The 13117-nt window shown below is 32.7% G+C and overlaps 1 protein-coding gene and 1 pseudogene across 2 annotated transcripts; one reads left to right on the forward strand and one right to left on the reverse strand.

Moving 5' to 3' along the window:
- Positions 1-1022: 1022 nt before the first annotated feature.
- Positions 1023-5985, reverse strand: LOC114401295 (annotated as a pseudogene). Its single transcript, XR_003664247.1, has 12 exons — positions 5790-5985; positions 5621-5706; positions 5309-5383; positions 4960-5088; positions 4181-4267; positions 3809-4011; positions 3620-3722; positions 3258-3349; positions 3125-3187; positions 2718-2958; positions 1949-1989; positions 1023-1349 (listed from the first exon to the last, which is right to left on the reverse strand). The product of XR_003664247.1 is annotated as an ureidoglycolate hydrolase-like (transcript).
- Positions 5986-8330: 2345 nt separating this feature from the next.
- Positions 8331-12616, forward strand: LOC114402571 (DNA repair protein XRCC4-like). Its single transcript, XM_028365197.1, has 5 exons — positions 8331-8542; positions 8663-8805; positions 8926-9054; positions 10274-10396; positions 12074-12616. Exons 1-5 carry the CDS (start codon positions 8404-8406, stop codon positions 12308-12310), a joined length of 771 nt encoding a protein of 256 aa, XP_028220998.1. The 5' UTR covers positions 8331-8403; the 3' UTR covers positions 12311-12616.
- Positions 12617-13117: the final 501 nt, after the last annotated feature.

The following is a 13117-nucleotide window of genomic DNA, read 5'->3' on the forward strand; positions in this document are numbered from 1 at the left end:
GTATAATTTCTTTAAATATTAATAACACAATTTCTAAACAACATTATCAAATAGAAAATGATAGACACTGAAAAAGCAACCAATTTTAGTTTAAATAAATAGCTAGTGTTTCATTTTATATAAAAAAACTGCATTCATATTTTCGTCCAGCAACCACTTCAACATAAAATTGAAATATAATGAACAAATATACATTTCACCATACGTATCTAAGGTAATTTGTGAGTCAAAATTGCTTTACCATATTATACTTTGAACAGTATAATAACCTTCAATAATATAAAGGCTACATTAAAAAAATTGTTTAAAGGCCAAATAGATCACAAATTCAAGTCAAGTAAAGCATAAATAGTGAATGTTTGCTCACATTGAGCTCGAGTCATGTTGGTATATTTGAGAGTCAAAATTCCGATGTATTCTTTTGAATCTCTCCGAGGGCGAGCCCTGGTGCAACGGTAAAGTTGTGCCTTGGTGACTTGTTGGTCATGGGTTCGAATCCGGAAACAGCCTCTTTGCATATGCAAGGGTAAGGCTGCGTACAATATCCCTCCCCCATACCTTCGCATAGCGAAGAGCCTCTGGGTAATGGGGTACGAAGTTTTTTATTCTTTTGAATCTCTCCGTAGGCAAGAACAAAACTACCCACCTCAAGCATGCCAAGTTGCCAACTTTAATCTTCATCCAAACTTTACTAACTTCCTTCTTCTTGAGGAAGCACTTACAACCCTCAATTTCATTTTCTCACTCAAAAGATCCATGAAGGGCTATTCCAACTACCAAACTAAAATATATGCATTTCCCCCCTTATTTTATAATCACATTTATTTATTGAATCTAGCTGTTTCGACTATGGTAATCATAGGTGGGAATTTAAAATGCAATGTGGACAAATGAGAAAAGTATGTCTTTTGTCTCCAGACAAAGTGGTCCAACTACTAAGATATAAAGAAGCTATTCTGGTTGGGGTATATGCAACTGGATTCTACAATATCATTAGTTCCTTTGTCTTTTAAACACTCCGATGAAATAAAATTCACCGCTGTGACTCCTTCCACAGGCAGTTATCATTTTACTCCTGTAAAAAGTGGTTCTTATAGAACCACTTTTCAAATTGTATGGTTCAACCCCTCATTCTGATAGATTGAAGGGGGTATATCCAAAATTTGAAATGATTTAATCAGTAGGCTGTAACAGAAGTAAATTACATGTCCTTTTCCTACAAAAGTTCACATGAACTCACTACAGAAGATGTTAGTGACTGGACAATTTGGCTAGGGTGAGTGTTAATACTTTTACACCATTTGACATATCTTGAATGGTGGCAAACTCTTCAGGCTTATGGCTGTACCCTGCAAAAACAAGAACAGGAATATTGATAAACTCCTTTCTTTATAAAGGTGTTAGGCGAAAAAAAAACAATTTTGCATATCATTCAGCTCTATCAAATTGAAAACTTGAAGGCACATCCACATTGATGTGAATAAATAGCAACAAGGTGGGGTGGGGCTCGCTGCCTCCAATCACACTTCCCCAAACCTGTATAAATTCAATTTTATGATTTTAACTTTTCTATTGTTTACCTATTAACAGGACAGGGTTCAGTTCAAGTTTGAGACAGGTATCTGTATTCTCAAACCAACACAGGTATCTGTATTCTCAAACCAACTATGCGCCCTCCATTTACATGCTGGGGAATTGGGTTTTCCAGCCAACATTTGGGTGTGGTAGGACGGGGACCAAAGGCTATGAGTGTTTTTGCCATGTCTAATTTAACATGAAAAACTTGTGCAATGTTTCTGAATTCTAAATTCATCCATTGGATGTTTATTTACACTATTAGAGCTCTACTTTTCAATCACTGGTGATACTTAAAATTTATTATAGAAGGAGCTCTACTATTGCACGAGCACATAGCACACATGCACACACACAAAAAAGCAGTAAATACCTTTGTAACATGGAATGAAAATCATGCCCATTGGAGACAGCCTGCAATTAAATAATTTGCATGAGCAGCAGATATTCAATTCATATGAGAGCAAACCATTGTATGTTTCTTGTAACATAATATAATTAGATTAAATTATGCCAATAAAGATCTGTTCAGCTACTGTATGTTTGGAAGCATTAAAATTATAGGGTATATGTGGCAAAAGGATGAAAAGAGAGAAAGGTGGCTCTCAACAATATTCTTCTTAATGTATGACAAGAAAGAAACACTAAGGACCAATTTATAGTAATGATTAGGTCAAGTATTAGTGTAATGCTACTAGTGCAAGACCAGCCCAACTAACATGACAAGACTCCAAGAAAAATAAGAATCTCAATGTTCTACAGAATTAAAATATATACAGTTTACATGCAAGTCAAATTTGCAAGAAAATGCCAAATTTGGTGGGTGGAAAAAAATATTCAGCATGCTCAAAAGTAAGACTTTCTTTTCCTAATTTCAATTTCCACCTGTTTGTTCACTATTTTGTTTTCCTTGTTTTATTGAGGTTTAGTCCTTGAATAAAGAGAAAGTCAAATGTATTTCGACAGTGCATTATCCCCAGCTCAAAAACTACAGAACCTTTAAATGAACATTTTTCTTGCTTAGATCCTATCTTAATCTCATTTTAACATTTGAATTTTTAAGAATGAATGTTTTTGGGCAATTCATAAGGAAATAATATCTGCTTATGTAAAACCAACTGTCATCTCTCTCTCCAGATTACCTGGCCATAAACAATGAATCATGATAGGCTCTACTAATCATCAACTTGCTTGTCAAGTTTAGTTCTTTTGTTGCAGTTTCTACTGCCTTGATGATTGCTTCATCAGAAAGGGCTGGTGGATCCTGATTGATGACATGAAAATCAGAGAGCTTGACACCTCGTGTTTTGGTTATTTTAATTGCTGATTGGTGAATTTTCTCAACCACTTTATTTCTTCTTTCCTCGTCAATGTCTCGTGTGTCTGCAACAGGAAGCAACTGAAATTATCCATTAGGTAAAGAAAAAAAGAAGTAAACAATTCTATGTAACAAACATAAGAAACAACTATTGCATGGTAAAACCAGTTGTAATTAATTAAACATTATAAGAATGCCTGGTTCAACCCAAGTTGTCCTGTAAATACACACCAATTTCTAGGTGAGATTTGCTGGGGATGCTGTTGATTGCTCCAGGATGCAGTTCCAGGATACCTTGTAAAATAAAAGAGGTTAGTTTAAACGAAAGTTCTAGATTAATCGAGACACTTCAATAATAACTTACCAACAGTGCCAACAGTATCAATTGAACCAGAATCCAACACATGCCTCTCTACAGCCAGGGCTAATTCAGAAGCAGCCAGACCAGCATCATTTCTGCTCCAATTGATATATAAAGTATACTTAAATCATCAGAGTTTGTTAATTAAGAAGTTTCAATTGCAAAAGGGATCAAAGTAGTGGACTAAAAAATATAGTGGAATCAAAAGACAGAATGCTACTATTTAATTCAAAATCATGGAAAGATCTTGACTATTGAAAAGAAGAGGAATATCTGGCTGTTACAGTTCAAGTTACTGCAACAATAGAACAGGATAATGGTGTAACACTGAAAAAGAATAATATCTGTTTTAAGATGGCAGACACCTGTTAGGCATAAGGACAGCACCCGCATGGCCACCATTGCCTTCAAATTCAACTGTTAGACTTGCTGGAGCTGCAATGGCAGTGACTATGCCTATAGATATACCTGGGTCAAGAAACAGATTACATCAGAATATCAGATCATTGAAGTTATGGCTAATGAAATGACTATGTTAGCTCCAAGATGTGTACCTTCATCTTCCAGAATAGGTCCTTGTTCTATGTGCAGTTCTACAAAAGAAGAATATGTTCCTTTCTTTAAAAATACACTGGATAAGTCATCCTCATTTTTTGAATACCCAGCAGATCGTGCAGCATCTAGGAAAGATATGTTTTGAATATCAGTTGTTGTCTTTAAAGAATTTGCAAGATCCTCACTTCCAGCCAATAAGCGGCTGCACAAAGGCAACAAATGATAAAACTAGAAGTAGAATATGGGATGTAACTTGGTTATCAGAAATAGAAAGGTAACATGAGAGGACAAAAGCAATTATGGATTTATTGATAAAAATAGCCACAAATATAAGTCCTATTGTGATACAGTATAGAAATGCAGTTTCTGACCTTCCCAAGCTACCTATTCCAAAGCGTGTTGGTTCTTCTGATGTGAATAATATGACTTCCAATGATCTTCTAGGTTTAAAACCAGACCTGTGAAGGTTTTCAATCAATATCAGTATATCACAAACATCACTACTCCTTACAAAAGTGGATAGTGGTTGGACATTGTAAGTCTCATCTTGGGGAATTTGGATCTTTTGTATATATAAGTAATTACAAGGAATTGGTTATCTGTGGAACATCTCATTTCTACATAGTTGTATAATTTGATATTTCAGTATTATCTATAGCATAAAAATACATACCTTATTGTTTTTTGTAATTTGGTTTAGACCCATAATACGGTTAAACATCAAGTTATCAACAATACAACAATCCATTGATATCGTTCTAGTAAAACATCAAGTTGTCAAGCTAGAGAAATTCTGGAAGTACAGTTATATAGATTTTAATAACTTATTGGATAGAAAATATAGGTTAGCTTTGTCTTGATTCACTGTCTCTAAGGCCACAATGTTTGAAATTATTGCACTGAGAGAGACAAATGTCTTCATTTTCAATTGGCTAAGATGCTATATTTACATCCCCGATTCCTTATATGAAATTACTTGTGCAAAAACTAATGCGGGACACCAGGACAGTGAAAATATTTTAGTAATTTAAGGTGCTGAAACATCCAAGCTTGCTAGCAAATGATCAGAAGATAGACAGCAAATAAAAAAAATTGTATTCTGAAGATTCAATTAAGTCCTACATCAGCAATAATAAGAAAAATCAAAAACCTTTTCGGGACTCTGATGGCTTCAATAGCACCTAAAACACCAATAACTCCATCATATTTTCCAGAGTAAGGTATAGCATCAATGTGCGAACCTGTTGCAACTGCAGCAAGCTCAGGTTCAACGCCATCCCTGCATAAATCAAGCAAAGATAAAGTGGTGAGTGTAGTTAGTAAATTACGGGCATATTGCAATAAAGATAGGAAAGGTTATGATGTTAACATGAGCTTGAAGACCCAGTTAAAATATCAGAGACAGAGAGACAATTATAAATATAAATATTGAGGTTAGAAGTTATTGGATGAGATTTCATTTGGAAAGTTTTTGCGGAACAAAACAAGCAGACACTCACCAACGACCAAATATGTTACCAACAGCATCCTCTCTCACAGATAGACCAGCAAGTTCCATCTGGGTTTTTACATACCTACAGATGCAAGACAAGGAGTGAAAGTCTATAAAGCCATACTATGGTGAAGCTCATATATCTATCATATTGAATAGTTTACTTATAAGTAATGTTATATACAAAACTAAGATTAAAAAGACAAAGCTTACACCTCCTTAATGTTCTTTTACACAGAACCACTACTAAAATATACAGCCCAACCATCACAATAAAACTCACAAAAAAATGGAACTTGATCCACAGTCACACACATACCTGCGACCTAAAACATCCTTGTCAGTATACAAGACCCTTGTTACTGATGGAGCAGGAGAGTCAGAAAACGCTGCAAGCTCATCTATCTAATAACAAGTCACAGTTAAAGATGTTAAGAAACAATCATCACAACACAAGCCCAGTTGGGTGAGTGAGTAGTGAGTAGTACCTGGTTCTGCAGAGCCTGAGCATCAACGGAAAGTGAAGAGTGAGGTTCGTGGATTGTGTAACCGGAGAATCACTCCATGGTGGCTGTGATCGAAGGGTCATCATGTTGATGTTGCTGAGCTGAGACTGCAATGAGAAGAAAAAGTAGGAGCAGAGAGTGAATCATTTTTGAGGTATTAAATTGTTGTTGCTTTTACCAGCCACACCTACCTCATCGTCAGTAATAAAGGATTCCTCGTTTGTTTGCACGTGTTCTGTTTCTGTGCATTCACGTGCAAATATCACTTTCTTTTATTTTAGTTTTAGTTTTAGTGAAAGGGAAAGAGCCTAGGCCCCACCACAAAACTTTATATGATTCTCAAATCACTCGGTTTTAAAAAATAAAAATAATTAAAATTAAAAAATATTTATAGATTTTTTTGGTAAAAAAAATATTTATAGATTTACAGAGGAGTAAATTATACTGCTACTCTTTTAGGATATAAATATCCTCCTATCTTAAAGTTAAAAATTATATTATTTCCTCCTGACAAATTTAAATATGTGACACTTGACTCTTCTTATTTTCTTTTTCTTTAAAATTTTGTTAATTCCCGTTAAAAATCTTAAGTAATTGAAGTGAATGATTTTTTTTCTTCATTTTACTTTTTTTTTATTCATTTGTTGTTTTTTTTTGTGTTAAATTGTCTTGTATTAACCAATAGTCTATATCAACAAAAATTAGTTGAGTTGGTTAAATACAAGTGATTAATTTACTAAAGTTAAGTTTAAATTACTTGGATATTACTTAAGGTTAACTTATAATAAAAATAATTTTTTCAGATTTTATTTACTTTTTGGATGATCTTCAAGTTAATGAGATAAAAAATTTTAATATGAATCAGAAGATTAAGATAAAAAAAAATATATTGATTTAATAACATTCGTAAATTATATATAATCAATAATCTATTGAACAAGTAGTCTCAATAACTTAAGAGGAGGTGAATTAAGTTTTAAAATTTTCCTAATAACAAATTTTAACCCATTTTTAAATTATATATGATAGACTTAAAATGCAAAAGAAGAATAAACAATCAATTTAATAATGTTCTTTTAATTACGTAAGACAAAGTAAATTGCAATAAAATAACTGAGATAAGAGAAAAGAGAAATGCAAACTCAATTTATATTGGTTCGGTCACTTCTCATACCTATGTTCAGTCCTCAAGCAACTCACTTTAGAGTTTCCACTACTTTTATAAATCCTTTACAGTTTTTTTAACACATCTTGGGATTTCTCACCCTTGTGTTCAATATTCTCACAATCCAAGAGACAAACGGTCTCTTGATTACCACTAAATTTATGAGATGAACAAAAAAATTTCTCTCCTTTAGAGTAGATGATACAAATAGAAAATCTTAGAAGAATTTTCAAAAAAAATTGCAAGTGTTTGGCTAATAGTTATTTAGAGAGAATTTGACAATTAAGTTCTCTGAATAATCTCTCTTGTACTTATCGAAGTCAAGCACATATATATAGGCCCCTTGTGCCTTTTCAAAATAGTTTGAAAATATGGGTCTTTTCAAAAAGTTTTTCTGAAATTTTCTCACTTGTAATCGATTACAAGTTTCTGGTAATCGATTACATAGTTATATTTTGAAGAGTCATGACTTTTCAAGGTAACTGAAGTGTCGTTACTGATAATCATCGATTACAAACATTTGGTAATCGATTACAAGATTTAAAATTCAAATTTCAAAATCTTTTTTGAAAGGTCCATTCACAATCTATTTTTGGTAATCGATTACTAGTGCTTTTAACTATTTAAAATAATTGTTTAAGGCAAAAAATGATCAACTAGTGTGAAATTCTTTTAACAAATAAACTAAGGTCTTATCTTTTTTCTTGATTTTGTTTGTTTGACCTTGAATTAATCTTAAATCAATCTTATTTGCTTAACATTGAATGTTTTTTGAAACAATCTTGTTTGCTTATACTTTGACATCAAAAAAACCTGTATACATATATTCACATAATCTTTAACAATGATTGTTTGAATAATTATAAGTTTAAAATGATTTTTTTCATTGTTTTACTACCATGATTTGGTTATCTCAACATTGAGTAGGTTGCATCTTTAATAGATATATTACATTAAATTGTGTAATTATACATTAAGATTGCATTAGAACCTAAATTTGTTGCCTTTGAACTGCCTCACCCAAAAACCTTAGCAAAAATCTAAATATTAAGACTTCCAATATCACCAACCTAGTGTGCCAAACAAGCAATTCTTAAAAACCCAATTAAAGCACTTGAGAGAACAATTGGGATAGTTTCCCTCATGTAAGACTACTAAAAGTTGAATATTTTGAAGAAAAAAATAGTTCCCTTTTATTTTATAATAAATGAGTTAGCTTAGAAATTGGTTTATGTAACATAGTAATATATTTTGTTATTTTTTTTAATTCAGCAAAAAAATTCCCTCAATTTTTTATATTTGTTTGTAAATATTAAAACAAAAGTCGTTTATAATTTATGTCAAAGTCAAACTTGGAAGATCAATTGAGAAAGGAAGCAATAGAGAAAGATTGTATAACGGGGAGACAGAGATTGCAGGGCATAAGCATCAATGGAGGAGGAAACAGAGAGGTTCTCCTGCTCCAAGCTTCTCATTCCAAAAGGAGAACCCATTTTCGTGAAGGCCACTTGGTTTCCCACCCACTTTCACCTCGCCGTCACCGACGGCATCACCGCCTGGCACTGCCACCGTACCACCCTACCCTTTACGCTCTTTTCTCCGTTTCCGCCACCCATTTCCAATTTTATCCCAAAACAATCATCAAGTTTTGATTTTTCCTTCTTTTTTAAAAAATAAAATAAAATTTAAGCATCGGCGGAGGAAGTGAAGCAGCGTGCTGCTCAGTGGGACCTCCCAGTTTCAGAGTACCTGAACTTGTCTGAACGCTATTTGGGGCTTCAACAACCTGGCTCTGTCTATGCATTTGATGATGCTGGTGATAGCCATAAGAGGGTAACTAACTAACTAACTCTTATTTATGTTAAGTACTTTGAAATTTATTCTAGGGTCACTACTTAATGTATGCTTGTTGTTTTTACTATTGTTTTTATGTGGTTGATGTGAATGTTGCAGTTGTCATGGACGTTTGAGAAGGAAGGAATGACTCTGCTTTGGAGATGGAAATGCTTGCTGTCTCCTGATTCTAAGAAAAGTAATGTCGAAATATTGGACTTTCTCATGGGTTCAAACATAAATCTAAGTGTAAGGTTCTGCAGCTTAACTTGTACACTCTCTTTGTGTCATTATGTTTTTGAAACAGGTAATTTCAGGTTCACTGTATGACATTCACTTGTCTGTTTTATGTTTCTCTGTTTGTTTGTTTATGATGGCCATTGTGTTGGATATGTCTTTCTTACCCTCTATTTATTCCAGAGGAAAGAAAATGAAGGAGGATGAAAATTTTTGAATTGAAGAAAATATGACAGAAAATAAGATTTTAACTTTGTTTCTAAAAGTTTATTTTATTTTGTTTTTCTATTTTGTCTTCTACCAAATAAAAAAAAAGTATTATTATCTGTATTTCCTGTATTGTTTATTTTCTTTCCTATCATCCAAACAAAACATTAAAGAAATTGTATAGTTTATGCTTGACCAGGAAAGTAAGTTACTCAGCAGATTTTTATTTTTTTTGTTACTTAGCTTCTACATGCTGGTGGATTTTATATAGCTTAAGCATTATGTTTTTAGCAACTAATCTAAATATATGGGATGCTATGATGACTGGTCACAAATAGGACTCTATTGTTCAATGGGGTGATGGGAGAGCAAAAGGCTGCCTTGTCATTTATGATATTCTTTATTTTAGGAGGAACAGGATGAAATAGTAAAAACCTGTATATCATTGTTCCGTTGTCATTAGATTCATTGATTTAATTTATATTTTCTGTTCTGTTTGAGAAATCATCATTTATAGAAAGAGTGATAAACAATCTTGTTCTAGTCTTAAGAATGTGCAAAACAGCAAAAATAGCTAGAACTCAACTAGGAAGGATATAAAGTATAAACTCTTCTTCAGTCTTATTTTATCAAGTTTCTACTATCTCCTTGAATTTATGAGGGAAAGCCTTGGCAAAATGGTAAGATTGTTGACTTATGATATGAAGGTCATGGGTTCAAATCCTAGAAATTGTCTTTCTGTTTGTAGAGATAAGGCAGCGAGCATGTGACACTGCTTGCATAAGGCACTCAATTTCTGCTTCAACAAGTCTTATGCATATGACAATCAATTTCTGCTTGAATCAATATGGAGGTTCTAATATCAACTTTTATTAAGAACAAGATTAGGGCAACAATCTCTCATTCAAATTCTGAGTATATATATGCAAATCATCATTGAATAGTGTAGGTACATGGAACTCTCCTCCCTATTCTTTAGTTGTGAACATCATAGTTTGGCATGTTCGTTTATATGCATGTACAGGACAAAGTTGTCACAGAAAATGAATTGTTTGAGAAGATGAAAGTGGAAGCTGAGAAGTGCTTAACCCAGAGTGAAAGAATTGCCAATGAGAGGCTGGAATTTGAATCTGAAATCTATGCAAAGGTAACTTGTTAACCTTTACTTTGTGGTTGTTGGGTTCTGGCATAGCATGGCTCAGCCCTGTGTCAAGAAGGCACAATGGTCCTGGCAGACTTCTGAGGCTATTAATTGATTAAACTAATTAACATCTTCTCTCTATTTTAGTCATTCTTAACTGTATGTTGAAATTGACTGGTTTATATGGCTCTGCATGGGAGCATTTTCTGTTTTCTTGTAAAACTAATTGTTATAAATATTTCAAATAACTTGTTCTCTTTACTACTTTTAACAGTTATAAATTCTTAAAAGGTAAGATAATTGGATTAGCAATTGAGTGTAGGGTGTTCCCTTTATTTATTCTGGGCCAAGTTTTTCCCATTAATTTCTGAGCTTTTGAATACTTAAAGCACATCTTTAGCTTTCAAAATTACTTGAATAAGTTGTATTTATTGGAGTCTTATACTATGTTAGTTTTAGTAGACAAAAAATTTCCGTAGCTGTTCTTATCATATGATAGTATCCGAACCAAGAGATTAAGAAGAAAGAGCAGAATTGATTTATTATTGATGATAAAGAAATAAGAGAAACAAGATAACCCAGGTAATTCGAGGAACATGGAGTCTCCTAACAATTTCCGAATATTTTCCCCTTCTCTAGGGATGAATCTGAAAACCTATTTGAGAGTTTTAATGGACCAAAAACTCTGTAGCCATTCTTATTATACAATCATGATATGAAGCAAAAACTTATTTGAGATTACTACTTCTCCCACTCTCTCTCTCCCCTCTTTCCATACTGAAGTTTTTATTTTGTTTCAAATTTCCGTGGCTGTTGAACAAGGATATAATTTTTGTAAAAATATACATGCAGCTCCTCTGTTTTGGGCAACTGCTTTTACAATGATGGTATTTCCTTTAGTATAAATTAGAAACTAGGTAATTTAACAAGAAATATGCTGGCTTAGTATACAAGCCTTCCACCAATATTATTGCAGGGTCTGGAAAGGGTCAGATGTAAAAATCTAATTACAAAATATTTGTGTGGTGAACACCAAGCATTGGTTATAAATGACATAGATGTAAATTATTTTCTCTTGGAAACTCTTATACTGTATCTAAAGTATTTTGATACCTTTTTCTTGATTTGGTTGTTGAAGATATGTTCATCAAAGTATCTTTAAATAGCCAACAAAAAATGTTTAGTTTATGAATTTGTTCTCTACTATAACAAAAACCTGTGCAATATGAATGTGCTTCTATGTTGTTTATTATCTTTCTGAATAGTGTCACACTGTCACTGCCTAAACCACATGTTTCTCTTTTTCTTTTCTTATTTTTCTGTGGCAATGCCTAACTCACAGGCTGAGGGCCCTTTCTTTTTCTAAGATACTAAAAACGTTTAGTGCTAAAGGCTGCACCAAGTTCCAGACAGTTGTAGAATGTTCAGTATTATTGTGTTGGAAAAGTCATGTATGAGAACATGCATTAATAAATAAATGGGTAGAAGAGTTTAATTTGAGGGCACCTCTTTCATCAATATCTGGTTATTGAAGGCTAACTTTACTAGTGGAAAGGACGATTTTGTGTTAATAGTACATTTTCTTATTACATTTTCTTGTGGTACTAATTTTGCATATTTATTTTTGCTTTCCTTTTTCCAAATTTCAATCAAGGATGACCTTCTATTTTGTTTTGTTTTTAGTTTCTGGGGGTGTTAAATTCTAAAAAGTCAAAACTGAGAGTGCTTCGAGATAAGCTGTCAAAGCAAGAGAATTCTGAGAAATCTCCTGAAGAGGAAGACACAGACAAAACTGAGAGTTTTGATGAAGAAAATGATTTTGAAAGAAGTGATGAAGATCCTCAAAAGGATATTACTAGTTCTTCAAAGGAAGTTATGGCAAATAAGCCTTCTCATCCAAAAAGAATTAGACACAAATGACATATATTTGCAGCAATCAAGAGTTGTTTTCCATCTTGGATTTGACATCTTTACAGAAATTAGTTAACTAAGATAAGACATGTTTACCTTGTTATCTATTATTCATGCCCCATAATCCATATAGAACAGTGTAAACCTTTGTCTTGTCTTGTGTACAGTTTTGTGTATTTCTCAGGTTCTATGTAGAAGTATCAAATGTTTACACAGGCTACTCAATTGTATGCGAAAACCGTTGCATGCCACTGCCAACTGAGCATCTCACACTTAATTTTTTTTGGTACGATTTAAATGGGACAACTTTTGATATCTCCTATTCCTTAAACAAAGGATAAAGTCAACATTTCAGTGGTTGACGCCTAAATCAACTATTAATTTTCTAACACATTTATGATTTGTTAAAAAGTGAGTTGTTGTGTGTAAGAAAAAGTAAAAAGTAAATGAAAAATAGAAATAATTGCATGTGGCAATCTTTTGATATTTGAGTAATGAAATTGTATTTTGAAATATTTGTAACTTTTTTAAAGTTCTTTTAAAGAGACTAGTTTTCAATTGTAATTTGGAGATGTTTTTATTTTATTTTTTGATCATATTATAGGTGTTAATTATATACTTATTTTATTGATGATTAATATCTATAAAAAAAAAATCTAACTATTTTCAGTGAGATTTTGGCTTTTAATCACGTTTTCATTTACAAAATTTGAATAGGGGAATTTAAAAATAATTTTACTTGGACTAACTTAGTATTGGTTATAAATGTTCTTAATTTTGTTCATATAAAAAAGATACATCCATGTTCTTGGATTG

Source organism: Glycine soja, chromosome 20 (assembly GCF_004193775.1).
Source record: "Glycine soja cultivar W05 chromosome 20, ASM419377v2, whole genome shotgun sequence".
In the NCBI taxonomy this organism is placed as follows: domain Eukaryota; kingdom Viridiplantae; phylum Streptophyta; class Magnoliopsida; order Fabales; family Fabaceae; genus Glycine; species Glycine soja.